At 47.3% G+C, this 26,639-nt stretch overlaps 1 protein-coding gene, 1 long non-coding RNA gene and 5 other non-coding genes across 7 annotated transcripts; 3 read left to right on the top strand and 4 right to left on the bottom strand.

The window, feature by feature from the left end:
- Positions 1 to 1,840: 1,840 nt before the first annotated feature.
- Positions 1,841 to 1,913, top strand: TRNAV-CAC. Its single transcript has one exon. It is a non-coding gene; the product is annotated as a tRNA-Val (tRNA).
- Positions 1,914 to 10,130: 8,217 nt separating this feature from the next.
- Positions 10,131 to 10,204, bottom strand: TRNAN-GUU. The gene has a single exon. It is a non-coding gene; the product is annotated as a tRNA-Asn (tRNA).
- Positions 10,205 to 12,883: 2,679 nt separating this feature from the next.
- Positions 12,884 to 15,070, top strand: LOC116600555. Its single transcript, XR_004289709.1, has 2 exons — positions 12,884 to 13,862; positions 14,579 to 15,070. It is a non-coding gene; the product is annotated as an uncharacterized LOC116600555 (long non-coding RNA).
- Positions 15,071 to 15,506: 436 nt separating this feature from the next.
- TRNAH-GUG lies at positions 15,507 to 15,578 on the bottom strand. The gene has a single exon. It is a non-coding gene; the product is annotated as a tRNA-His (tRNA).
- A 588-nt stretch (positions 15,579 to 16,166) lies between these two features.
- TRNAN-GUU lies at positions 16,167 to 16,240 on the top strand. The gene has a single exon. It is a non-coding gene; the product is annotated as a tRNA-Asn (tRNA).
- Positions 16,241 to 20,286: 4,046 nt separating this feature from the next.
- TRNAV-CAC lies at positions 20,287 to 20,359 on the bottom strand. The gene has a single exon. It is a non-coding gene; the product is annotated as a tRNA-Val (tRNA).
- A 3,820-nt stretch (positions 20,360 to 24,179) lies between these two features.
- On the bottom strand, positions 24,180 to 24,885 carry LOC116600554 (probable protein BRICK1). Its single transcript, XM_032360610.1, has 3 exons — positions 24,603 to 24,885; positions 24,541 to 24,545; positions 24,180 to 24,490 (listed from the first exon to the last, which is right to left on the bottom strand). The coding sequence occupies exon 1, from the start codon at positions 24,872 to 24,874 to the stop codon at positions 24,647 to 24,649; it is 228 nt and encodes a 75-aa protein (XP_032216501.1). The 5' UTR covers positions 24,875 to 24,885; the 3' UTR covers positions 24,180 to 24,490; positions 24,541 to 24,545; positions 24,603 to 24,646.
- Between the last annotated feature and the right edge of the window lie 1,754 nt (positions 24,886 to 26,639).

Below are 26,639 nucleotides of genomic sequence, written 5' to 3' on the forward strand. Positions count from 1 at the left end.
CCATTAGATCTTTAATTACTCAGTTGCATTTTTGCTGTTTAACAGAGACAAACCTGAAAACTTTTCAGACATTACCTTTCTCTGAAAACTGTCCTTAACCTCTTCGTTAAAACTTAAATTCCAAGACCTGTTCGAGTTTTCCTCTGAGCAGGAAAACTAAAAAGGCAAGTAAAATGATGTTTTGGGTGTTGTAAAAGTTGAAATAAAGCTGCCCCTAGCAAAGAATCGAAAGATCAATGAGGGAGAAATCTTGTGATCATAAAATCTGCATGGGCCATCCCAGGCTCTGAAATGCCAATAGAGTATTACCCCCACCTTAAAAGACCACCAGAGACGTGAGTCAAAGCCAGTCAGCAAGGGTTGTTTATTGCAGGTTCGATCCTGGACCTCTGCGCCCCTCGTTGCCCATAACGCGGAGAGGTCCAGAGCTGGGTTGGTGCAGGGTTTTTATAGACAGGTACAAACAAGTTTCGGGTGGGGCTGAGCTGACTGATTGACAGTTTGAACAGGCATACTTGGCCTCAGTGAATTGGGTCAGGGGACCCCGCGCGAAAGCAGACAAAGCAATCTTACAGAAGCAGAACTGGCCGGTTACCCCACGCATGCGAAAAAAGCACTACCAGGATATTGAAGGCCTGGTTACTTATCAAGTAAAGACAATTGGGAGTCTCCTGGTGGAATGTTACAGTCCTGCTATCAAGCATCCTTGTTAATGAGATTTAGGTTTAGAAGAAATTTAACTTTATTTACTTTTCCTTCTACCTCCGCCTCCTTCCATTTTTCATGGAGGGGAGGGTGATAAGGTAACTTCTTTGTTGTAAATCTCAAGGACATTTGCAAACCAAGAGAGACTCCTACCTTGCAGGACTGTGATCTCTGCAAGTTAACTATTTATCGTTTTATGGCAGTCAGGAGTGCCTGAGGAATGCTACACATATGGAGGGGAGAGGATGAAGGGGTGGGGGTGCAAGGCGCCAGCCTTTGCTTTGTCCTCAGCCAGCCTCCTGCTCCTTCAGCTCCTCCACCTTCAGGCAAATCCGAAAGCTCTCTGGTCTATGTTCCGCCAGCAGCCTGAACTTCAAATGAGTTTAACACAGAGCAGAAAACACGGTTGGGCCTATGTTGGACATTTTCAAACAGACGGATGCCCTAGGGACGTCAGCTTCTACTAGGGAATAGTAAAGATGAAAGATAGAAAGATGAAAGTGTGGTTAAAATATTGGACTTAAGTTAGTTGACTAGAGTAAGTGACAGCAGCAGGACTCCCTCTGTCCAGAGGACCGCGGAGAAGCGCAGAGAGAAAGGGCGGGCGAGGGCAGAGCGCGCAGGGCAGGCGCGGCGGGGCAGGCGGGAGGCCGGGCAGAGCGCGTCCTCCGGTTCCTGGGAGGATTCCAGGCGCCGAGCAGCGGCCACGAGCCGAGAACACCGACCGCCCCGCAGCGAAACGGACCACCGACAGACCCGGAGGGCGGGTGACCCCCGGCCGGGCGGAGGGGGCGCCTGGGGCGCCTGGGGCTGGGACTCACGTGACCCGCCGCCTCCGGGAGCTGGAGAGTCGGCGGGGCGCCTTCGGCACCGGGGCGCGTCGTTCTGGATGTGGAAGCCCTGCGTCTGATGCGGATCCCGAAGCCAGACTGACGGCGGCCCCCGGCTCTTCGCTTCCTCGGGGGAGACGCGGGATCCCAAACCGGCGCCGCAGCGGGGCTGCGGTCCCTTTACCTGGAGGGTCGCGAGGGCTTTCAGGGGCTTTTTGCACTTAGGAAAGAAGGTGGTGGGCACAACAGTAGGGGCAGGACGGAAGCTGTTCAGTGTTCAGGCGTGAAACCCTGCTGTCTGTCCCGTTTCCGTAGTGTAGTGGTTATCACGTTCGCCTCACACGCGAAAGGTCCCCGGTTCGAAACCGGGCGGAAACAACCTTTTTTTCCCCTCCTCAGAGTTCATTCTCCGTTAGGTAACGTTAGGAAAAAAGACAGGAACATTGGGAAGCAATAGCTGCACCGTGATTCTCAGGAACTTTGAAAGAAAGTGCCATTACTGCCCAGCTCTGTGATTCTCAGGAACCTTGAGAGAAAGTGCCATTACTACCCAGCTAGCCCACTATCTATGAGCCAGTACCCATTCTCTTCTCCGAAGCAGGTTGAAGAGTCCAGAAAGTGACGGGGTTCCCTCCGGAAGCAAGCAACAGTGCCCACTTCAGGTTAGATTTTATATCAGGGAATCCCTTAAAATTCCCTTTGTTACCTTCTACCCGCGAATCTTCTCCATTGGCTGACATCGGAAAACGATTATGCATCTCAAATATTTCCTAAAGGATACTGTTGAGCTTCTGTCACTCTGAAGTAAAATTGCAAAACAGTTTAATTTCCATGACAAAGCCAAAATAAATAAATCTAAATCTGTATCTGGATCTCAAGCCAAGAATTTATGGAATCAATATTCCGTATGCATACCAATTAAAGGTATATATTTTTGTATTTTACCACAATTAAAATAATAACAGCCAAGAACCGCTATATATATTTTTCAAAGACATTACCTTATTTACATATACAAAGAGATACTGGAATAAAAAGACATGGTAAACCCCAGAGAGTGTAAAATTCTGGGGGTGGAAAAGGGAATGGGTGTGGATAAACAGAAAATAACTGAAAGACAAGTATGAAAGAACCTTGTTAGGGCATCTATGTTAATGTTTCCTGAACTAAGGAACTGAAAGACCCCTCTCCCCTTGCTGAAGGCTTGATTAAGTAACCTATTGTCCCCATAGCCGGATGGCAACACATACCAGGATGTCTATGGTCAACCGGCCTGTCAAAAGGGAAGACAAATGAGAAACAGAGTGTACCTGGGACTTTCCAGAGTGCTGAGGCAAGGCCCACCAGAACAAACGGCTGTGTCCTTGCCTTGAACCCAACGCCTGACTATGCTTGATTTAAATTAACCAATCAGATCCCTGTAACCATGCATCTGCTTCTATAAGCTCGCTTCCCGCCACCCCAACCCTGCCCTATATAATCTGCTCCCCAACTTAGCCCTGCACGCTCAGTCCACAGGAGGCTGATGCGTCCGCAGGCACCTGTGTAAACAATAAATCACCTCTTGCGACTTGCATCCAGTGGAGACGTAGTGTCTGGTTCTTGGGTGCGGAGTGAGGATCTTTCATTTGGAGGTTCCACCGAGATCTACTGGACTCCCACCCAAAAAAAAGACCCCAACCGATCCCCACCAGGAGGTAAGGTGGCCAGCATCTGTGTCTCTGTCTCTCTGTTTGTCTGTTTTTATGAGTCGCAAGGAACCAGCACAGGAGGGGTCTTCCAAGCTTCTTCCCCTGCGCCAAGGGGGGGGCCCAGGCAATCAACTTCAATACTGGCCCTTCTCGGCCTCAGACTTATGTAACTGGAAGTCCCATAACCCTTCCTTCTCACAGGACCCCGTAGCTTTGACCGCTTTAATCGAGTCCATTCTAATCACGCATCAACCCACTTGGGATGATTGCCAGCAGCTCTTGCAGACTCTTCTCACTACACAGGAGAGATAAAAAGTTTTTCTGGAAGCCAGAAAAAAGGTTCTGGGAGACGATGGAAGACTTACCCAACTCCCAAACGTGATTGATGCCACCTTTCCCTTGACCCGTCCTGACTGGGATTTCAACACGGCTGAAGGTAGGACCCACCTAAATCTTTATTGCCAGTTACTCATAGCAGGCCTCCATAATGCGGGGCGCCGCCCCACCAATTTGGCTCAGGTAAGACAGGTCACTCAGGGCTCAGAAGAATCTCCAACCGCTTTCCTAGAAAGACTTAAGGAGGCTTATCGTAGATATACTCCCTTCGATCCTGACAGTCATGAACAGAGAGGAAATGTGTCCATGGCATTCATTTGGCAGTCAGCGCCAGACATTAGAAATAAGTTACAGCGACTGGAGAATTTACAAGATTTCTCGTTGCAAGATTTGTTAAAGGAGGCAGAAAAAATTTATAATAAGAGAGAAACTCAGGAAGAAAAGGAAGAAAGGCTAAGAAAGGAGGCTGAAGAAAAGGAAGACAAACGGGAGCGTAAGCGAAATAAGGAACTTAGCAAAATCTTGGCCGCCGTAGTGCAAGGCAATCAAGGGTCAGAAACAGGAAAGCCAGGCAGGGAGGGAGACAAAAGAAGGCCTCAGGTGGATCGAGACCAATGTGCCTATTGCAAAGAAAGAGGACATTGGGTCAAAGACTGCCCAACCCTTTGACCTGTTTGTCGATGAAAAGCAAGGGTTTGCTAAGGGGGTTCTAACTCAAAGACTAGGGCCTTGGAGACGCCCTCTCGCCTACCTCTCTAAGAAGTTAGACCCCGTGGCAGCAAGGATGGCCACCATGCCTAAAAATGATAGCAGCCATAGCGGTCCTAATCAAGGATGCAACCAAATTGACTTTGGGACAGCCTTTAACAATCCTGGCTCCACACACAGTGGAATCTTTAATTCGCCAACCCCCAGACCGCTGGCTATCTAATGCTCGCCTTACTCACTATCAGTCCCTCCTCCTGGACACAGACAGAATCCAGTTCGGACCTGTGGTGACTCTCAACCCCGCAACTCTCCTACCCACCCCTGGGGAGGCCCCCTTGCATGATTGCCACCAGATCCTTGCGGAAACGCATGGGACACGACCTGACCTACCTGACCAGCCCATGAAGGATGCGGACCTGACCTGGTACACGGATGGCAGCAGCTACCTGCAGGATGGAGAATGACGGGCAGGAGCCGCCATCACGACCGACTCTCAAGTTGTGTGGGCAAGTGCACTACCAGGAGGCACTTCAGCACAACGGGCCCAGCTAATCGCCTTAACCCAGGCCCTCCAACTGGCAGAAGGTAAGAGACTTAATGTTTACACAGATAGCAGATACGCCTTTGACACCGCCCATATTCATGGGGAAATTTATCGGAGGAGGGGACTACTGACCTCCGACGGAAAAGAAGTTAAAAATAAAATTGAAATATTGGCCCTACTAAAGGCCTTATTTCTTCCCAAAAAGCTGAGCATAATGCACTGCCCAGGCCATCAAAAAGGAAATAGCCCAGAGGCCAAAGGAAATCGCTTGGCCGACGAAGCAGCCCGACGGGCAGCTTTAGGGCCTCAACTATTGACTGTTACCATCCTCACTGGGACAGAGGAAACCAATGACGCCCCCGTTTGGAATTATGAAGAAAGCGATTTAGACATCATGCAGAGGTTGGGGGCCAATTACAACCCGGCCCTAAACCGATGGGAATATCAAGGAAAAGCCATAATGCCCATTAGAATGGCAAAGGAACTAATAAATCACCTCCATCGGCTGACTCATCTAAGTGCAAACAAAATGAAATCTTTTAATGGATAGGGCCAATTTAGAAAACTATTTCCCCAAACGAAACTTCCTCCTTCGACAAGCGGCCGCAAATTGCACAGCGTGTGCCCAAGTCAATCCTGGAAAAACTAGTATCAGACCAGGAGTCCGAGTACGTGGTCACCGCCCTGGCACACACTGGGAAATTGACTTTACCGAGATCAAACCTGGCATGTATGGATATAAATATCTCTTAGTTTTTCTAGACACATTTTCAGGATGGGCAGAGGCTGAAAGAGACTGCCAGCATAGTTGCTAAGAAGTTACTGGAGGAGATTTTCCCAAGGTATGGAATGCCTGAGGTACTGGGGTCAGACAATGGGCCTGCCTTTGTCTCCCAGGTAAGTCAGTCGGTGGCCAAGCTTTTGGGGATCGATTGGAAATTACATTGTGCTTACAGACCCCAAAGTTCAGGACAAGTAGAGAGAATGAATAGAACCATCAAGGAGGCTCTATCTAAATTACTGCTTGAAACTGGCTCTAAAGACTGGGTCCAGCTCCTGCCTTTAGCACTCTATAGGGCCAGAAACACTCCTGGCCCTCACGGTCTGACACCCTTTGAAATCCTCTATGGTGCTCCCCCTCCAGCTGTCACGTTCTTTGAGGCAGATATCTCTACTCACTCCCCTTCCCCCTCCATACAGGCCCATCTGCGAGCTTTGCAGCTGGTGCAACAAGAAGTCTGGAAACCCCTGGCAGCCGCCTACCAGGAAGAACTTAACATCCCGTCGCGACCCCATCCCTACAAAATCGGGGATACTGTCTGGGTCCGCAGGCATCGAGCCACGAACCTTGAACCCCGCTGGAAAGGACCTCATACGGTGCTCCTAACAAAGCCCACGGCGCTAAAAGTTGACGGGATTGCAGCCTGGATCCACGCCTCCCATGTGAAGGCGGCACACCGGGACGGACAGACCGAACATCATCAGAACTCGGAATGGACCGTCCAACGCTCCCCAAACCCACTAAAGAAAAGACTCGTTCGCCATTAGTTCTATTCTTTTGCTTATTCTCTCTCCTTTCCCCTATAAAAGGTACCAGTCCACATCTCTCCAAGCAATTAACCTGGCAGGTTCTCTCCCAAACGGGGAGAGTTATCTGGTCCAGTACGGCCCAACACACCCCTAATACATGGTGGCCTACCCTGTATCCGGATCTCTGTAAACTGGCTATGGGGTCTTGGGACATAGGTCAACACGATGATCCCCATAATCCACCGACATCCCCTACAAGTAGTGGAATGTCGCCCCCTAACCGGGGATGTGGAGACGGACCACGACGCTACAAACTTAGTGCACTCCCCTTTTATGTCTGCCCCGCGCCAAGAAATAATGCTGCTAGTGGACGGGCCTATAAATGTGGAGGCCCTGGTGACTTCTACTGTGCGGCCTGGGGATGTGAAACTACAGGTGATGTCTATTGGAAACCCATCTCGCATTGGGATTTTATCACTGTAAAAGCCAACTACTCCCATGAGGTGGGAAATTTCTGGGACCGAGAAAACAACGGAAAACACTGTAAAAATGCATGGTGTCACCCCCTTAAGATTACGTTCACAGAGTCTGGAAAGAAAGCAGCCCACTGGACGAAAGGGTATAGCTGGGGCCTTAGACTCTATAAAGAATATTATGATGAGGGACTCATATTTACTATAAAACTCTCTATAGAATCCCCCTCTGCCGCCATAGGGCCTAATCCGGTCCTGCCAGATCAGAGAGCCCCTAACCCTCATCCTAAGGGCCCCGCCTAACACCCGCCGTCACCATCATCCCACCTGGCACAACCCCCCCCCAATGTTTCCTCATCAATACCATCGGTTCCGGACAGACCTTCTCCTGGTACTGGAGATCGACTCCTTAACCTGATAACAGGGGCGTACCAAGCCCTCAATTATTCTAATCCCATTCTTGCTAAGGATTGTTGGCTCTGCCTAGTGTCAAGCCCCCCTTATTATGAAGGTGTAGCTACAGATGCTAACTTCATCAATCATACTTTCCCCACCACCACCTGTTCCTCTTCTCCTAGCCACAAGTTAACTCTCCCTGAAGTATCAGGTCAAGGACTATGTTTAGGCAAAATACCAACCTCCCATCAGACACTATGCAACATGACAACTACCATCACTCCCGGTAACTACTATTTAGAAGCCCCCAGCGGAACCTATTGGGCATGTAACACCGGCTTGACTCCCTGTATTTCTGCCCAACTCCTAAATGCCACCGCAGATTACTGTGTATTAGTCCAATTATGGCCTAGAATCACCTACCACAGTTCGGAGACTATCCTCAACTTCTATGAGGGTAAAGACAGATATCGAAGGGAACCCCTTACCCTAACATTAGCCATATTACTAGGAATTGGGGGAATAGCGGCAGGTATCGGAACAGGAACTTCTGCCCTACTCCAAAGCAACCAGCTTATGCATTTGCAGGCCGCCATGACTGCTGATTTAGAAGCTATAGAAAAATCAATCACTGCCTTAGAAAAATCCTTAACCTCCCTCTCCGAGGTGGTTCTACAAAATAGGAGGGGACTAGACCTATTGTTCTTAAAAGAAGGAGGATTATGCGCAGCCCTCAAGGAGGAATGCTGCTTTTATGCTGATCATACTGGAATTGTTAGAGAAACCATGAATAAACTCAGAGAAAGACTAGCTGAAAGAAAAAAAGATTTTGAATCACAACAGGGCTGGTTTGAAAGTTGGTTTAATCGATCTCCTTGGTTCACCACGTTACTGTCCACCATTTTAGGGCCCCTTATTATACTTCTACTAATTCTTTCAATCGGCCCTTGTATCTTAAATAAACTCGTACAGTTCATGAAAGATCGCTTGTCAGTAATCCAGACAATGGTGCTGACACAGCAATATCAACTAATTAAACAGACCGGCTCTCAAATTGACTTACTTCATGAACAAAGCGAATGGATATAAGATTCTATCCATGATAAAGAAAAAGGGGGGAATGAAAGACCCCTCTCCCCTTGCTGAAGGCTTGATTAAGTAACCTATTGTCCCCATAGCCGGATGGCAACACATACCAGGATGTCTATGGTCAACCGGCCTGTCAAAAGGGAAGACAAATGAGAAACAGAGTGTACCTGGGACTTTCCAGAGTGCTGAGGCAAGGCCCGCCAGAACAAACGGCTGTGTCCTTGCCTTGAACCCAACGCCTGACTATGCTTGATTTAAATTAACCAATCAGATCCCTGTAACCATGCATCTGCTTCTATAAGCTCGCTTCCCGCCACCCCAACCCTGCCCTATATAATCTGCTCCCCAACTTAGCCCTGCACGCTCAGTCCACAGGAGGCTGATGCGTCCGCAGGCACCTGTGTAAACAATAAATCACCTCTTGCGACTTGCATCTAGTGGAGACTTGGTGTCTGGTTCTTGGGTGCGGAGTGAGGGTCTTTCAGAACATAATACTTAATCATGTACCCAGGATCTAAAAAAATATTTATTAACTAATCAGGGGGATGGAATTTTTTTTTTAAGATTTTATTTATTTAATCGACAGAGAGAGAGAGATCACAAGTAGGCAGAGAAGCATGCGGGGGTGGGGGGAGCAGGCTCCCTGCTGAGCAGAGAGGCCAATGCCAGGCTCAACCGCAGGACCCTGAGATCCTGACCTTAGCTGAAGGCAGAGGCTTAATCCACTGAGCCACCCAAGCACTCCAGGAATGGAATTTTTTAAATGCTATAGGAAAACAGAGAATTTTATCTATGTAAACCAGTCTAGTGAAAAACAAAAGGAAAATATTTTTTTAAAATATATGATATGGTGGAAATAAGACCAACAATGTCAGGGATCCTTAACACAAAGACTAAATACTGCTAATTATAATGGATTCAAGTCTCAGGGCATGTATAAAAGTAACTTCCAGTTACAGCAGTGTTGTAGACAAAAAAGGGATAAATATTAAGAGTAGCACAAATCTGTTCCAAGCTACGCATGAAAGAACTAAAAATGGGGGAAAATATTGTTTCAGGATTTCTTTTTCTTTAGTGCCCACAGGTCTTGCTCACATTGCTTCTAAGAATGAAGAGGTAGAGCAGACAAAGAGTGGTGGGCAGCAAAGCGCAATTTCTTTAGTAAGAGTATAAAGCTCCTGGAGAGGGAGGAGGGGGGCCCAAGTGGGTTGCCTTTGGAGTTTCTAAGTTTAGGGGTTTTCATGAGCATAATATCTTAAGCAAGCAGGGTCGTGCCAGTCAGTACGACTGCTGAGTCGTGCCAGTCAGGGCTCTGATCAGGCATCTGCCTACCTATTAGGTTAATGTCTCTGCTGATGGTCTTTTTTTGCTGATGTCTTAACCTCCCCTTGCCTGTGATATCAACAGATGCTTTGTGGTTAATTGTCTTATCTTAGAACACTTTGCAGAATTAATTTCTGCAAGGGCTGCAAAACAGAATGTTAGGGTGGTCCTGTCTAAACTGCAAAACAGGATGTTAGTGCTGTCTTATTTTAGCTGTCCTGACTCCATATTTTCTTGTTGGGGACTCTGGCCCTGACTACCTGTGCAACTAACTCTTAATTCATAGAAGGTTAAATAAGCACTAGTACACAGGGTATGAAAAGTGAGGCAGAGAACAACACTGGTTTTTCTTGCTTTCCCACATATGCTTTAAATAGCTCTTCTGAAAATCTGGGATGATCTTCCCATAAAGGATCTGCACAGAACAGAATGGTCGTGAGATAGACCTCCTTCATTTTGAGAGAGAGAATGCCACAGAACAAAGACTTCCCAAGAGCAAACACCATGTCCCTGGGTGGGCTCGCACCACCAACCTTTCGGTTAACAGCCAAACGCGCTAACCAGTTGCACCACAGAGACCTGTGATGACCCACTTACTCCTTCCAACAAGGAGCAAGCCGAACTGCTGGTTGCTGTTGGGGGAACCAGAAAGATAAAGGGACAGGGGAGCATGGGGGGAGACGTGGGAAAGAGGAATGTGAAAAGGAGCAAAAGAAACAAATATGGATGAGATGATGAGATGAAGGGACTGCTAGGAAATCTGTGAAGAGGCAGAGTTGGACCTGAGAAATGAAAGTTGTTTTATTATGTAGAACAGGGAGGAAGAAACAGAGAACAGTATGAAAGAGACCGGTGCAAAGATCTGCAGGTGTTCAAGAATAAAACAGCCAAAGAAGTGTAAATAAAAATTACAGTAAGCGCAGTGGCTGCCAGTAGGATTGTGGGGCACTGTCACTGTATACGGGTTGGTGCCCTTGTGGTTACGGCCTCAGTTCAAACCAAGTAACAGTAGGGTAGGTGTAGATGTCCTTAGTAGGTGCCAAACCAATCTTTTGAGCTGCTTTTCATCCCAGCACCGGCTCTGCGCCTTAGTTAGCTGCAGTCAGAACACAGGATACTTAGGAGCCGAGTACACCTGCTAGTCCCACGGCAGGTGCAGTCAGAAGAGGGGTAAATTCCACAGTGTACAAACCTTTGCGTGGCGGACCAAAGTGAACCTTGGAAGTTTCCTTGTTTCCTTACTGAGCAGAAGATATCCCCAAAGATGAAATACCTTTCAAGGAGACTGGCCTATAGCTTTCATGAATGAAATAGTGTCCACATAGCCTTTTTTCTGGTAAAGATATTTCAAGTATTAGTGTGTGTGTTGGGGGGAGGGTTAACACTAAATGAGAACAGGTCTCTGTGTTTACAATAAAATGCAAACAAGTTGTCATGACAACTACATGACAGCTTGTCTCCATCTGCCATCTGCTAATTTTTATGGAAACAGTAAATTATTGAACTATAGTTCACACGGAGTAAAAAATCACAAATCTTTACTATACAATTTGTTGAATGTGGGCAAATGTAATCATCACCCAAATCAAGTTATGAAAAATTGCCATCATCCCCGAAGTATAGGTTGAGCTCCTTTCCGGGTAATTCATACCCTATCTCACTTAGGTAATTATTATTTTGAAGTCTATCTGCTATAGGTTACTATTGCTTATTCTCAAAATTCAAATGAATGAATGCTTATTTTTTGCATTTGCCTTTTAATGTTAAATATTAAATTAATATTAAATATATCCATATTGATAGGTACATAACTTGATTTTGGTATTATTGGAGAAACTTTGGTGTTATTTGGTATTAGTTAGTATTATTGATCAATATTCTTAGTGTTTGTTGAATATTCTGTACAAGTCTTTCTATGTACTTGCGCATTGATAGGTGTACTGCAATTGCTGGGTCATGGAGTAGGTATGAGTTTAACTTTATTAGAAACTGCCAACAGTCCTCTAGAATAGTTTTGAACAGTAACTACAGTTGCAATTGTTCCACAGTCTTATCAGCATTTGGTGTACTAATTCTTTTTATGTATAGCCATGTTGGAAGGTGGGTAATATTATCTCCTTATATTTTAATTTGTATTTCCCAAGTAAATAAAAATATCAAGAATATATATATATATATTTTAAAGATTTTATTTATTTATTTAACAGAGAGAGAGATCACAGTAGGCACAGAGGCAGAGGAGAAGGCAGGCTCCCCGCTGAGCAGAGAGCCCGTTGCGGGGCTCCATCCCAGAGCCCCAGGATCAATCCCAGGGCCCCAGGATCATGACCTGAGCCGAAGGCAGAGCCTTAACCCATTGAGCCACCCAGGCGCCCCAAGAATATATTTTTTAAAATAAGCTCCACACCTTCAACTCACAGCCCCGAGATCAAGATCTGACCTGAACTCAAGAGTCAGGCACTTAATTTGACTGAGACACCCCTCAAAAATGTTTCATATAACATTTGGTCATTAAAATATCTCACTTTGTGGGGCGCCTGGGTGGCTTAGTGGGTTAAAGCCTCTGCCTCCGGCTCAGGTCATGATCCCAGGGTCCTGGGATGGAGCCCTGCATTGAGCCCCGCCTTGGGCTCTCTGCTCAGCGGGGAACCTGCTTCCTCTTCTCTCTCTCTGTCTGCCTCTCTGCCTACTTGTGATCTCTGTCTGTAAATAAATAAATAAAATCTTAAAAAAAAAAAAGATACCTCACTTTGTAAAGAAAATCTATTGAATATTTTGCCTTTTATTTGGTTTAGTTTTTAAAAATTAACTGATTTATTAAATCTTCATATATTTGAATAATCAAGACATTTTAAAGTAATATGGCTAACATATTTTCTCAGCTTGTGATTTAACTTTTTTTTTTTTTTTTTTGTCCGAGAGAGTGAGCACAGGCAGACAGAGTGGCAGGCAGAGGCAGAGGGAGAAGCAGGTTTCCTGCTGAGCAAGGAGCCCGATGTGGGACTTGATCCCAGGACTATGACCTGAGCCGAAGGCAGCCGCTTAACCAACTGAGCCACCCAGGTGTCCCTAACTTTTTTTTTAAGATTTTATTTATTTATTTGACAGAAAAAGAGAGAGAGAGAGAGAGAATACAGCAAGGGAAGTGGGAGAGGGAGAAGCAAGTTTCCTGCAGAGCATGGAGCCCAATGTGGGACTCCATCCCAGAACCCTGAGACCATGACCTGAGCCAAAGGCAGAGGCTTAACACACCAAGCCACCCAGGTGCCCCTAGAATTTTATAAAAGTTTTAATTAAAAAATCTGTGACATATTCTCAAAATAAAAATACTCTGGGAAGCTATCAATGACAATGCATAGAAAACACTTCTAAAATGCTCTTAGGAGAATCCATTAGGCTCCTGTACTTGTAGGAATGATGGTATTAGCATACTCTATGGTCCCAGGAAGATTCAGAAATTATCTTTCAAACCTGTCAAGCACTGAGTGAAAATGATTCTTTTGGAAATCTTTACAACACAGTTTTCCCCTAGTTGCAATAGATGTTTACTGGATCCAGGGAAAGTCTGCCTATATTACTTGCACAGGTATTTTCTTCCTTGGTCTCCACCTACGTGTCCCACTCCCTCTCCTTTTTTTTTTTTTTTTTTTTTTTTTTTTGTATTTTCTGAATTACATTCTTCCCAAGGCTATCTCCAGTGATTCCTCCATAGTACATGGCATTTTTTCTAGATGGCACTTTAAAAAACCCTGAGAACGCATTATGCAAACACACGCATACAAACTCACACTTGTCATATTTGAACACTTACCTCACTTACACATCCCCCTTCCTCATGCCCATCCAGGGCAGGTACCTCACCCACAGTCCATCCAGGACCAATTCTAGAAGGTCCTGGGATGGATCCAACAGCCCCCCAGGATTGACATTCCAACAATTTCATGTATCTCCTACTCCACACCTTGATGACAAACATTTGTGGCTGTCTCACGCCTACGTTACAAGGTGCCTGTGGGCACGGGTTCATAGCTCCAAAGCACAGGAGCCAAAGGCCTCTTCAGCGCTGTGGTTTGTGTGGAAACACTGAGGCTGGTTGGGTCAAGTGCGTTTCTCCCTCCTCGTATTGGGTCCCCAACCCTCATCCCCTGGCTCTCCTCCCTCATTCCCACCGGGCCCGAAATTTCTCGCAGGTCCGTGGGCGACTACCTGCCGAAGAAATTCCACGCGGCGTATAATGGTGAGAAAGCACGGGGGACGTCGCCCGAAGTCCTCTACATTCCCTCTGGAGCCAAGTCGGAAGGAGGCTCCCCTTCCAGAAACTTTGGGGCTCGAGACCCGCCTTCGCATTCAGGCTCCCGGTCCCAGCGCGCCCTCTCGGTCCCTTCCCTGGCTAGCCAGCTGTTCCTCGCCTCTCCCCGATTCTTCCTCTCCCTCCTAGTCTTCCGTTCCCTCTGTGCTCTTGGGAACCGGAAGCCGCCACCCCTCCCACCCACCCATCTCCAACCCGCGGAAAGGACCCAGCCGCCTCTCCCGGGCCTGCGGAGGGAATTGGATCCATGTTTGCCAAACAAAGAGAGGAGAGAGAACCTCCGGCAGCCCGCAACTGGTTCCGTGCTGGTGCTCCTGGCTCAGCCCTTCGACGGGCCTGGAATCCGCTAGAGAAACGCGCGGCTCTCGGAGCTGACCCAGTTAGCGTCTCTCCCACCGCTCCTTTCGAAAGCGCAGGAATATCCTGTGGGGGTCGCTCTTATGGCCCAGAAGACACACGTGACAACGGGTGCCCAGACTTTGCACACCCGACCGCTACTGAACGTCGTTTCCGTCGTCTGGTCCATCCCCGGGAGGGCCTTGGAGACAGGAGGAAGGATGGAGGAGGACGCACTCTTCAGTGGCAATAAAAACTCCACTTTTCTGTGACTTGCCTCACTGTTCCTCTCCATTCTTCCGTTCTAGCACCTCCGGCATAGAAGAACGGTGGTCTTGCTCTCCTTGGAGACGTGTGTGTGTGTGTTCTGGTCCATGGCTCCCTTTCCTTCAATGGACATTTATCACATATACACAAGTGACTTGTAGAATGGCATTTGTACGAGTCCTCAAATGCTGCAGATTGAAATCACTCAAATATCTATCATTTGTCTTTAGTTTTACGATAATAGGATACTAGCATCATTATCTTTAACACCAGAATTAAAGTGTGACAAATGCAATAACATGTATAAAAACCATAATGTTGCTTGATAATGGCTAGATAGAAAAAGTGTATATTCATTCATGTGAATTTGAAGAAAGGACCAGGCTAATCTGTGGGGGTAGACATCAGAATAGTTTAAAATAGCAGGGATGGATAGCCATTACCTGGAAAGTGTATCAGAGAGCCATACGTGCTTGGCTGATAGAAAATTTCTGTCTTGATCGTGGTGATAATTGAACATTTCAATATTTAAATAGCTGTCCCTTAATTATTTGGGCATTTTGTTCTGTGAACACACATTGCTATTTTCCTTTTCTAGGATAAAAATTAGCTATTCAACGTTAGAGAGTCCAACGTAGACCAGGACAGTTCTGGAGTGTATTGCAGACTCTCCAAAATCTGCTCTTTTTTGTGTACGAAAGTTTCACTCATGTGTGAAATATTTCCACCAGAAAAGCCCCCGATATGACCAGACCATTTCCTTAGGGGAAGCGATACACAGGGCTTATTGAGAGCTTGCACATCACATCTTTAGACATTTTCTGTTAAATGGTGACGTGGAGCACGCCCGGGGTTCTCCTCTCTTCTACTGACCATGTTGCACTGTTGTCCCCCCAAAGCGTGGCCCCTTGCCTTGTAGGTAAGGGGAGTGGCTCGTGCGGCTCGAGACACAAAGAAAAACGGACGCTTTGCCGTGACTCGGATTCGAACCGAGGTTGCTGCGGCCACAACGCAGAGTACTAACCACTATACGATCACGGCGCGCCACAGCCGGGGTGGCAAGCTGAGAACTTGCTCTACTAACTTTGACAAATTCATTCCAGTTACCGCGCTGCTTTGTTATCGGTCAACTGCAGGTACTCGTGCTGTTTCCCTCCCTATTCTGATGCATTTATCATCTCCACTGCATCCAGCCCGTGCATCTGTAGGGATCTCCTGGAAAGTAACTTTGCAGCGTTTATGCCTCTCCCATTTCTTTCTCTCTTCCTTACATTGCCTCTCTTGATCCCCGCACCCTTCCCTCCGGCTCCTACCCGCCCGACCGCAGCCGAGTGGGGCGCCGGCAGGGCAGATAATAGGCGGGTGAAGGCGAAGCAACTGGTAGAGCCATTACGCGAGGCCACCAGGCGTTCTGCTTCTCTTGGGCCCCTCTTGCCTCAGGCCCGGGGGTCACCGGCGTGGAATGCTGACTGCCCTTCGAAACGCCCAACGTACGGGTTTCAAACGCGACAAACACACACCTTTCGGGTTTTCGGAGACTTAACGGCTGTCCTGCAAAGGTGGGTAGCTCCCTCTAGCGTTGAGTGCGTGTGCTTGCTCTCTGTTGGATGGGGAAGCGCGCTTTCACTGGTGTCTGTGGCGCAATCGGCTAGCGCGTTCGGCTGTTAACCGAAAGGTTAGTGGTTCGAGCCCACCCAGGGACGAGGTGGTATTTTTAGAAGGTGACGGTGTTTGCAGTTGTTTCTACCCTGTGCATCCTCTCACCTAAAGGGAGAGAAATGCCTCTATCACCCTCTGGTCCTTAAGTCTTTTGTGTACAAGAGAAGGACCTAAGCCAAAATCGTCACGGATCCTCAGATCCAGAAGAGCTCAGGAGGAAAACAGGTCGCCAGGAATCCTCATGAGTAGAGTCATCGTTGTTAACCTGAATTCCTTTTGACAATGAAGCCTCTTTGTGTTAGTATTAATTTAACCCTTTCCATTTACTTTTGAAATTAAGTTGGTTTTATGCTATTAGTATCATAAATAATATCTTGGTCCTATGCAGCTAACACTGTACACATCCTTACCGAAGAATGCTGGAAGAGCAATTACATGGTTTCTACATGATTCCATGTTTTTCCTTTTGTTAGTTTATTAGCTATAAATCTTTCTTTTGTTATTTCAGCAACTGCTTTAGGCTTTATAGCTGCATACAAATTACATATATCTGTAATTTACCGCAATTGACCTTTAAGTCAACTCATATCTCTTAACATTTTTCCTTTACCTGTCTTTATGCTAGTTTTGTCATGCATTTTATGTTGCATGTTATAAACCTCACAATCCATCGTCATTACCTTTGTTTAATCTGTTCCTTGTTTTCAGAGATTTAAAGATTTTATTTATTTATTTATTTGACACACAGACATCACAAGTAGGCAGAGAGGCCTGTGAGGGTGGGGGGAGCAGGGGGGGGTGGGAAGCAGGCTCCCTGCTGAGCAGAGAGCCCCATGCAGGATGCAGACCTCCATTCCAGGACCCAGGGATCATGACCTGAGCCGAAGGCAGAGGCTTTAACCCACTGAGCCACCCAGGCACCCCCCAAGATTTAAATAATAAGGATAAAAAATTAACAGAATATTAATTAATAAGTAATTAATTAGTAATAAATAAATGATAGTTATTAATTAAATAATAAGGAAAAATGAAAATATTTCCATGCCAATATCATTTCTGTTGTCCTTCATTCCTTTGGCTATGTGCAGAGTCCCGTCTGGTATCAGTGTCCTTCTTCCTGGATGACTCCTTTAACATTTTTTGCACTGTGGGTCTGCTGGTGATGAAGTCTTCCAGCATTTGTATGTAAATGTCATTATTCACTTTCATTTTTGAAAGACTTTTTTTGGGGGAAGGAAGCATAGAATTCCATGTTGACTCCCCTCCAGTCATTTAAAGATATTTTCTATAAACAAGCACTCCAGGAAAAACCAGGCCTCCAGTAACAACTCCTTACTTCCTGGAGCAGACATTGCATGTATTTTATACTTCCTAAAATGACAATGATGACCACCTGTACCAACACCCCCAAAGGTATTCACACTTCCTATCAACCTGTTAACCTGTAGCCACTCTATAATTTATAAAAATATGCAGCAACATTATATTAAAAACAGTATTTTGTTATTTCTCTCTCTCTGTATATATATTTTAAAGATTTGTTTATTTATCTTAGACACAGGGAGAGAGAGCAGCAGGGAGGAACAGAGGGAGAGGAAATCTCAAGCAGACTCCCCACTGAGCAGTGAGCATGATGCAGGTCTCAGTCTCTGGACCTTGAGATCATGACCTGAGCCAAAATCAAGAGTCAGATGCTTAACCAATGGAATCACCCAGGCACCCCTGTTATTTCTCTTTTAATTAGAAATTGTCCAGGCAAAGATTACACATTAATTCAATTTAATATCATTTAAAGAGCTTAATAGATCTTAAAATCTCAAAGGGAGCTGACACATAGTAGAGAAATATATGTTGGAATTATGTATTAGATTATACCTAAAACATTTACTGAAGTTTGTGAGTGGAATAATTAATTGTGATGATTTCTAGAATTTTAAAAACTTAATCTTCACTTAAAAGATATTATATGGTATATGTTAGGTATCCAGTATATTTAATTTAATGGAACACGTAATTTTATTTTTATTTTTTTAGAGATTTTATTTATTTACTTGACAGACAGATCACAAACAAGTAGAGAGGCAGGCAGAGAGAGAGGGGGAAGCAGGCTCCACAGCAGGCAGAGAGCCTGATGCGGGGCTCGATCCCAGGACCCTGAGGTCACGACCTGAGCCAAAGGCAGAGGCTTTAACCCACTGAGCCACCCAGGCACCCCGGAACACATAATTTTAAATTGTGTAAAGTTAGTTATTGGAATTACAGTTCGTCAATGACCAATAAAACCAGGATAGGTAATTTAAGATGTTCAGTGTCATTAGGATTCTGAGGAGAAAATTAAACCAAGACTTGTACAAACTAGAATACTATACTATCAATATTTTCTAAGTTGTCAGAAAATCGGGAAGACAGCATAGAGCAGTTTTTAGACCAAAATGATTACACCAGTCTGATGTATACAAGGAGTTCTCTTGAGAAACATGACATGAAAAAAAAAATGACATGACATTAAACATTTTCTATGTCATAATATGTCAACTATTAAAATTTTAAAAAAGATATATTTATTTATTTGAGAGAGCAAGCGCATGGAGCAGGGGAATGGGTAGAGGGAGAGAATCTCAAGCAGACTCCCTGCTGAGCAGTGGAGCCCAACATGGGGTCTCTCTTATGACCCTGAAATTATGACCCTGAGCTGAAATTAAAAGTCAGTTGCTTAACTGACTGAGCTACCCCTCAGATTTGTTAAAAGTATTTGAGATTTATCCTTACTAACATCTTGAATTTTTTTCCCTTGTACCTAGGACTGAGACCACTAATTTATCCACAGCTAAACCGTTTTTTCCCCTTCTGAGTTACAGATTCAGCAGGAAAGCAAGTACAAAGTATAAAACCTCATCGGTAGCATCCTTGGGCTTCACTGGGGTCATGAAAATGAAAGCTCAGTCACTACTCCACTTGAGGGTGTTGAACACACACCAATCATTATGTGTCTGGTTGGACTCAGACTGCAGCTAGGACCAGGTAAAGGCATAACAAGACATAACATCTCACCTCTCCCTGCTTGGGAGATGGCTCTGGACCCTCAGGCCAAGCCTCACCAGCAGAGCAGGGGCTCTCTGCACCGGAAACTTGGGACACACCTACCTCTGGGGATTAAGAATAGGCTTCTTCATGCTGGCAAGCTGGGAAAAGAGTTTCCTTGACTTGGGTAGTGGCTGTCAAAGAGGGGAATGCTAGCCACTAGACTGTCAGTAGACCTTGCAAGATCTCTGCTTTGGCCTTTGCAGTAAAAGTTGGATTTACCAGAGGGACAGACCAAAAATGGGGTCAATTCCCAGCGGCCCAAGGCTCCGTGCTTGCCCCGCTGCTCAGCACCTCTCCCAGCCTCAGCGGCACTTTGGGCTCTGAGGTCTGACCCCAAGCTAACTGGTCGGTGCTCCATTCTAGTCTAGCTTTACCCCTGTGTGTGGCAGAGCCAAGGCCATGCTCTCTTAGTGAGCTTCGGTTCCCCGATGAGTAAGGTGCGGGTGAGGAGCAGAGAGTCCCTCTATTGGTGGCCTCCCAACTAGCTCAAGGGCTGTCCTGATGATGGCACCTGAAGGGCTCCTCGGCGCCCCCGTGGGCTCATCGGGTGGAGCCTGAAACGCCGACTCCACGAGTCCCAGGTGCAGTTCGTGTTCTTTGGTTCTGTGGGGCAAATCCACCTGTTGCGGGAAAGCCAAGTGTACTGCTCCGGAGGACGTGGTCGGTTCTCCGAGCCCGGGTGCCTGTCCGCCTGTAGAGCGGATTGAGGCGCCAGTGGAGCAGGTTAGGGGGTTTCTGGAGGTAGAGGAAACGTGCGTTGGGCTTTGTCCCCGGTGCCCTTCTCGGCCTGCCTGACTGGTTGTGGCCCCCGCTCTCCAGCGAGGCCGGCAGCAGACGAACGAGGCGAGGTTGTCAAGTGCGCAGTAGGCTGTCAGGAAGCAAGGGAGCTGCAGCCTGGCTTCGTGTTTGTTTCTCTGAAAGGAAAATGAGGCTGCGCACGCTGCCTTGGCTCCAAGCGTCCTCCCTTGTGTGTTGTCAACACGAAGATTAGGGGGCAAAAGACTGTTGTTTTCGCCCGGTTTCGAACCGGGGACCTTTCGCGTGTGAGGCGAACGTGATAACCACTACACTACGGAAACGAAACACGCGGCGGGATTTCATGCCGGAGCCTGAACAGCTTCCGTCCTGCCCCTACTGTTGTGCCCACCACCTTCTTTCCTAAGTGCAAAAAGCCCCTGAAAGCCCTCGCGACCCTCCAGGTAAAGGGACCGCAGCCCCGCTGCGGCGCCGGTTTGGGATCCCGCGTCTCCCCCGAGGAAGCGAAGAGCCGGGGGCCGCCGTCAGTCTGGCTTCGGGATCCGCATCAGACGCAGGGCTTCCACATCCAGAACGACGCGCCCCGGTGCCGAAGGCGCCCCGCCGACTCTCCAGCTCCCGGAGGCGGCGGGTCACGTGCGTCCCAGCCCCAGGCGCCCCAGGCGCCCCCTCCGCCCGGCCGGGGGTCACCCGCCCTCCGGGTCTATCGGTGGTCCGTTTCGCTGCGGGGCGGTCGGTGTTCTCGGCTCGTGGCCGCTGCTCGGCGCCTGGAATCCTCCCAGGAACCGGAGGACGCGCTCTGCCCGGCCTCCCGCCTGCCCCGCCGCGCCTGCCCTGCGCGCTCTGCCCTCGCCCGCCCTTTCTCTCTGCGCTTCTCCGCGGTCCTCTGGGCAGCGGCGGTCCTTCCGATTCCCGCCGCTGTCACTTATTCTAGTTGACTAACTTATGCCCAACGTTTTAATCATGCTTGTACGTTGTTTTAGGCGGTATCTTGGCAAAGGCTACGTGTTAGGACATTTGCCTGGTCTAAAATATCCAATACCATACAGGCCAACTGTACTGAACTCGTTTGAAGACCTGATAAGAGAATAAATCTATTCAGAACCCAGGGGGAGTCCATTCAAATTTTAGGATTGTTCGATTTCTCCCTAATCGGTCTTGAGATTCATTTTGAAGAGTTTTTTTGTTTTTGTGTGTGTGTGTGTGTGTGTGTGTGTTTTTTTTTTAATTTAAGTCTTAGTTAACATACAGTGCAATATTGGTTTCTGGAGTAGATTTCAGTGATTCATCACTTACATACAACACGTAGTGCTCATCACAAGTGCCCTCTTTTAAGACCCATTACCCATCTAGCCCCCCCCCATTGTTCTCTATCCTTAGAGTCTCTTATAGTTTGTTTCCTCTTCTTTCCCTCACTTCCGATATGTTCATCTGCTTTCTTTCTTAAATTCCAAAATATGAGTGAGATTATATGGTTTTTGTCTTTCTCTGACTGATTTACTTCATTTAGTATAGTACACATAGTTGCAAATATGAAGATTTCATTTGAAGGCTGGATTATATTCCATTGCATTCCACATCATCTTTATCCACTCATCAATCCATAGACATTTGGGCTCTTTCCACGGTTTGCCTATTGTTGATAATGCTGCTATAAACATTTGGGTTCATGTACCCATTGGAATCTGTATTTTTGTATCCTTTGGGTAAATACCTAATAGTGCAATTGCTGGATCCTAGGGTAGTTCTATTTGTAACCCTTTGGGGAACCTCCATACTGTTCTCCAGAGTGGCTGCACTGGTTTGCATTCCCACTAACAGTGCAGAAGATTCCCCTTTCTCCACATCCTCACTAACACCTGTTGTTTCTTGTGTTGTTAATTTTAGCCATTTTGACAGGTGTGAGGTGGTATCTAATCATGGTTTTGATTTGTACTTCCCTGATGATCAGTGATGCCAAGCATCTTTTCATGTGTCTATTAGCCATCTGGATGTTTTCCTTGGAGAAAAAGTGTCTATTCATGTCTTCTGCCCATTTCTTAATTGAATTATTTGTTTTTGGGGTGCTGAGTTTGAGAAGTTCTTTATAGACTTTGGATACTAACCTTTTATCAGATGTGTCCTTTGCAAATATCTTCTTCCAATCTGTAGGCTGCCTTTTAGTTTTGTTGCCTGTTTCCTTCCATGTGCAGAAGCCTTTTATCTTGGTGAAGTCCCAATAGTTCATTTTTGCTTTTGTTTGCTTCTGGCGATGTGTCTAGTAACAAGTTACTTCTACTGAGGTCAAAAAGGTTTCTGCCTGTGTTCTCCTCTAGGATTTTGATGGTTTCCTGTCCTTTAGGTCTTTCATCTATTTTGAATTAATTTTTGTGTATGTTGTAAGAAAGTGGTCCAGTTTCATTTTTCAGCATATTGCTGTCCAGTTTTCCCAACAGCATTTGTTGAAGAACTATTTCATTTTACCTTTAACAATACCTGAAACTTCCTTTAATTTGCTTTTTGTAGTTTCCCTGTTCAACAGGTCGCAGAGTGCAATTTTTAACTTAGGAGGGACAAAGAGGTGAAGGCGTTTTCACAGAAAGCCGTGTCTGGAGGGCTTTTCACGTTTACCTCAGAGTGAAGTGCTAACAGCGAAAATGCTGAGAAATCCCCTCTCTCTCTTTCTCTCTCTCGTTTTCCTTTAGAAATAAGCTTAAAACGTTTGGGGGAAGAAATGTGCCACTTTCTCCAGCAGTTGCTCCTCTTAGTGCAGTGTTTACCGAGTTTTCTCCACGCTCGGAGTTCAAGCGCTCCCACCCTGAGGAAGTGCAGGCAGCACACTCACTGGACACCGCCCTCAGTGCTGTCTTCTCTTTGGCTCAGACTGCTGTTGAGGATGTGACTGGACTGCCTCATCTTCACCAGCGACCGGAGTTCCAAAAGATCATTCCATCCCGAAATTTCATTAGTTTTTCCTCCCTTTCCTTCCCTCCAAGTTCTATTTTTCTCCTCCCCCGCCCAGGCAGTAGAGAGGATTCACCGTCTTACTGTCGCATCGGGGGACCCTTTGCGGTCCCGCGTGGACAGGAGAAAGGAAGGGCACTCAGCCCTCGAGGACCACAAACTAACACACTAGCGTCACTGACGCTGGGTTCCCGCAAACCCAACCGAGCGCTTCTTGGAGCTTCTCTGTAGGCGGAAAGGGAAAACGCGTGGTATTCCAGACCCAGCGAGAGGGGCCGCGCTGCCCCTGCCTGCTCCTCGGTGTCGGCCCCGAAGAGAGGCTCGTTGGACGCACAGAGCCCTGAAGAGGCTCCAAGGCGGCCCGGCCCGGAGTCTTCGCCCCCGCTATCGGGAGAGTTGTTAGCCACAGGCGGGCCGCTGGGAGAATGTGTGGCTCCGGGACCGCGGCGGACGAGACAAGAAACGCGACTTCGGACGGAGCGGCTGTGTGGCGCCGGAGAAAGGCCGGCGTCGAAGAAGACTGTTCCGGCGGAGCGTGGAGAGCTGCGGGGAAGCGCAGGGCGGCGTGTTGTAGTGGGGCGGGACCCGGGGTCCGGTTCCCGGCCGCGGAAGCTTCCTGAAAGCGGTCTCGGACCGCGCAGCCTGGGTTGCTGCGTTCTCCGTAGTTTACGGAGGACGGTGTTGGGGACCTCGGGGTGTCGCGCCGGGCGCCTCGTGCTCCCGCGTCCTCTTCGCAACTTGGTGTTGGCGCGCGGCCGCCTCGCGAAGGCGCGTCCCTAGGGTGGGTATGAGTGGCTGCCAGGCCGGGATTGGTGCCCGGACTTGAGGACCAGAAGGGGCTCGGGGCGCGACCGTTGTCTCATACAGCGTGAGGTCTTTCGTATAGGGCTCTTTTTATTAAAAGAGCAGGGAGCAAATGGCCTTAGAAGTCAATTCCTGAGAGGAGCGTGCTTCACCCACCGAGAAGAATAGGCAGACAGGAATCAGTCACAATTTAATGCAGAAGGTACTTGTATTTCTTTTTTTTCTTTTTTCTTTTTTTAAAGTTGAGGAGTTTATTAGGGAAATATGAGAGGCAAAGATACCCCAAGTGACAGAAAGAAAATTCTGAACATGTCGGCCCCGAAGAGAGGCCCCAAGCCAAGTGGGGGCCTTGAAGGACAAGAAACTGGTGGGTTAGCAACAACATTCTCTGGCGGCCACCTTGCCAGGGCATAGGTGTCTCGGCCAGGACTGCCTCCCAAACCCCACCAAAGGTGAAAAGGAGACAAAGACTGTTTCCAGAATCAATGCAGAGGCAATGAGAGTTGTAAGAAAAGTCTGAGAGAAAGAGAGGTGGGGAGGACCTTAACAGAGTCCCAGGCGTCTGGCTCTGAGCGCCTCATACATTGACAGATAGTTCTACAAAATGTTACTTCAAAGATAAAATGCCTAATGTTGGTTCCAAGAGCTTCCCTGGATGTCTTCTCACATGCCACATCACACACCGACGTACATGGCAGAACCCAAAGGCCACACTTTTGAAAAAATAAAATAAATAAAAACCAAAAACAAGAATAAGCCCTGCTGCTCTTTAAGGAGAGAGGAAGGAGCTGAGGCTGCTGGGGCCTTTCCCACGTCGGCCTGCGTTCCATGAAGCAACTTCCCAGCAGCAGCATGGCATAGCTCTAGGTGAGGGTCTCACCTTTTGTCACCCGCGCTTCAATGTACTCTATTCTCCGTTTGAGGGCTGTCAATTTCTCGTTTAGTGTTGCAAGTCTTGAACGACAAGACATATCGAATGAGTTGAGAAAGTCCGCGATTTTCTTGATGCTGCTGGTGATGACCTCAATGTATTCTCGGTTCGCCCAGTCCTGGTGAATCTCCCGCTGCACCGGATCCTCTTGACCCGCCATGGTTGCCGCTGGACGACCGGTACTTGTATTTCTTAAAAACAATGTACTGGCAGCTCCCCGGTGGTCTAGTGGCTAGGATTCAGCGGTTTCGCCGCGGTGGTCTGGGTTCGATTCCCGGTCAGGGAATGCTATTTTGCAGCGACCCCAGATGCACAAATCTTTCACAAAGGTGAGAGCCTCTGCCTCCGTGCTGAGTCCTTTAAATGCCGGAGGAGGTCAGGTCCCGGGGTCTGTGCCAACTCCCACGGTGGGAGAAGAGAGCTGGGATCAGCCTGGACAGAAACTCCTCTTAATCCACTTACTTCAGAAACCTAAGGTGTCGCTTTGGGAATTTCCATCTAAAGAGAACTTGGAACTTCCATTCATTACTTCAAACAAAACCAACCAACCAACCAAACAAAACCCAGCGACACACACGAACTGTGAAATATAAAAAAATGTTGCAAGAATAGTAATAACCTATATCCCTCACCTCAGTGCACCAGTTAGCATTTTTCTACATTTACTTTCTCTCTTTCCATATATTCAGTCTAGACACCCTTTGAAAATACCTTGCAGGGGGCCTGGGTGGCTTAGTGGGTTAAGCCGCTGCCTTTGGCTCAGGTCACCATCTCGGGGTTCTGGGATCGAGTCCCACATCGGGCTCTTTGCTCAGCGGGGAGCCTGCTTCCTCCTCTTTCTCTACCTGCCTCTCTGCCTACTTGTGATCTCTCTCTGTCAAATAAATAAATAAAATCTTTAAAAAAAAAAAAAGAAAGAAAGAAAAGAAAATACCTTGCAGACATCTCAAGATAATTGGTTAGGTCACTGTTTCTCCTTTTCTGGACAATGTCCCTCAAAACCAGCCTCTGCAGGACCTCTCCTCCAAGGCTAAGGGGAGGGCTTGTCCTCTGGAGGAGGCCTCTCTCGTCCCTTCAGGAACCAAACACTTGTTGCCCTCAGACTATAGAGAAGCTTCAGGCAGACCGAGTGTTATTGCCTCTCCTGGAAGGTGCCGGCCAGGTGTGCCCTGTGGCTGTAGGAACACGGTTAGGGTGTCGTGCTCTGCAACCACTTCCCTTCTGGACTCCTTCTGGTGGCTTTGGTGGGCAGGGGGTCTAGGGTCAGCCTGAGCTCTGGAACCCCCCACCCCAGGACAGACCCTTCAGGGAGGTGCAGCTCCCCCTTAGGTCCTGCCCTCCTGGCTCTCTGTGCTCTTCAGTGATCTGAAAGGGTTCTGGCCGAACAAATGGGGAAGAATCCTTTCCTCTGGGGGGAGGGTGAGGGGAGCAGGTGGGAAATTCTTCAAACGGAAGGGGAGAGTTTTCAAGAGCTTTTCAGAGTTGTCTGTGTTGGTGCTGTCAGGTAGGTGGTGGCCCTGTTATGATGGTGCTTAGTCTTCTCTTGTCCTGGCCTTGAGCTGGTCCTGGCTTCAGTCTGAGTCCAAGCAGACATAGGCAACTTAATTTGCGGTTTGTATTCAATTGTGCTTTGTCCCCAAGTGGCATGGTGACTGAATTTCTGTTTCCAGGATCTTAGAGGAGTTGAAGGATGCCTTTGATATTTTTTCCTTACATTTCTGTAGACATCCCTGAGAAAATGGATACATGCAGGTCTTTCACAAAAGCAGTTGCTGCCTGCCATCCCTCTAGGATACTTTCCTGTAAGAAGATCCAACCACGGGAACAAAATTCATTTGACTTAAGGCTGCTTCTGTCTGTTACAGTTTCTTTAATCCCGAGTAAAATATATTTGGTGACCTCTGGGTCGCATAAATACACACATA

Source organism: Mustela erminea, chromosome 10 (assembly GCF_009829155.1).
Source record: "Mustela erminea isolate mMusErm1 chromosome 10, mMusErm1.Pri, whole genome shotgun sequence".
NCBI lineage: Eukaryota > Metazoa > Chordata > Mammalia > Carnivora > Mustelidae > Mustela > Mustela erminea.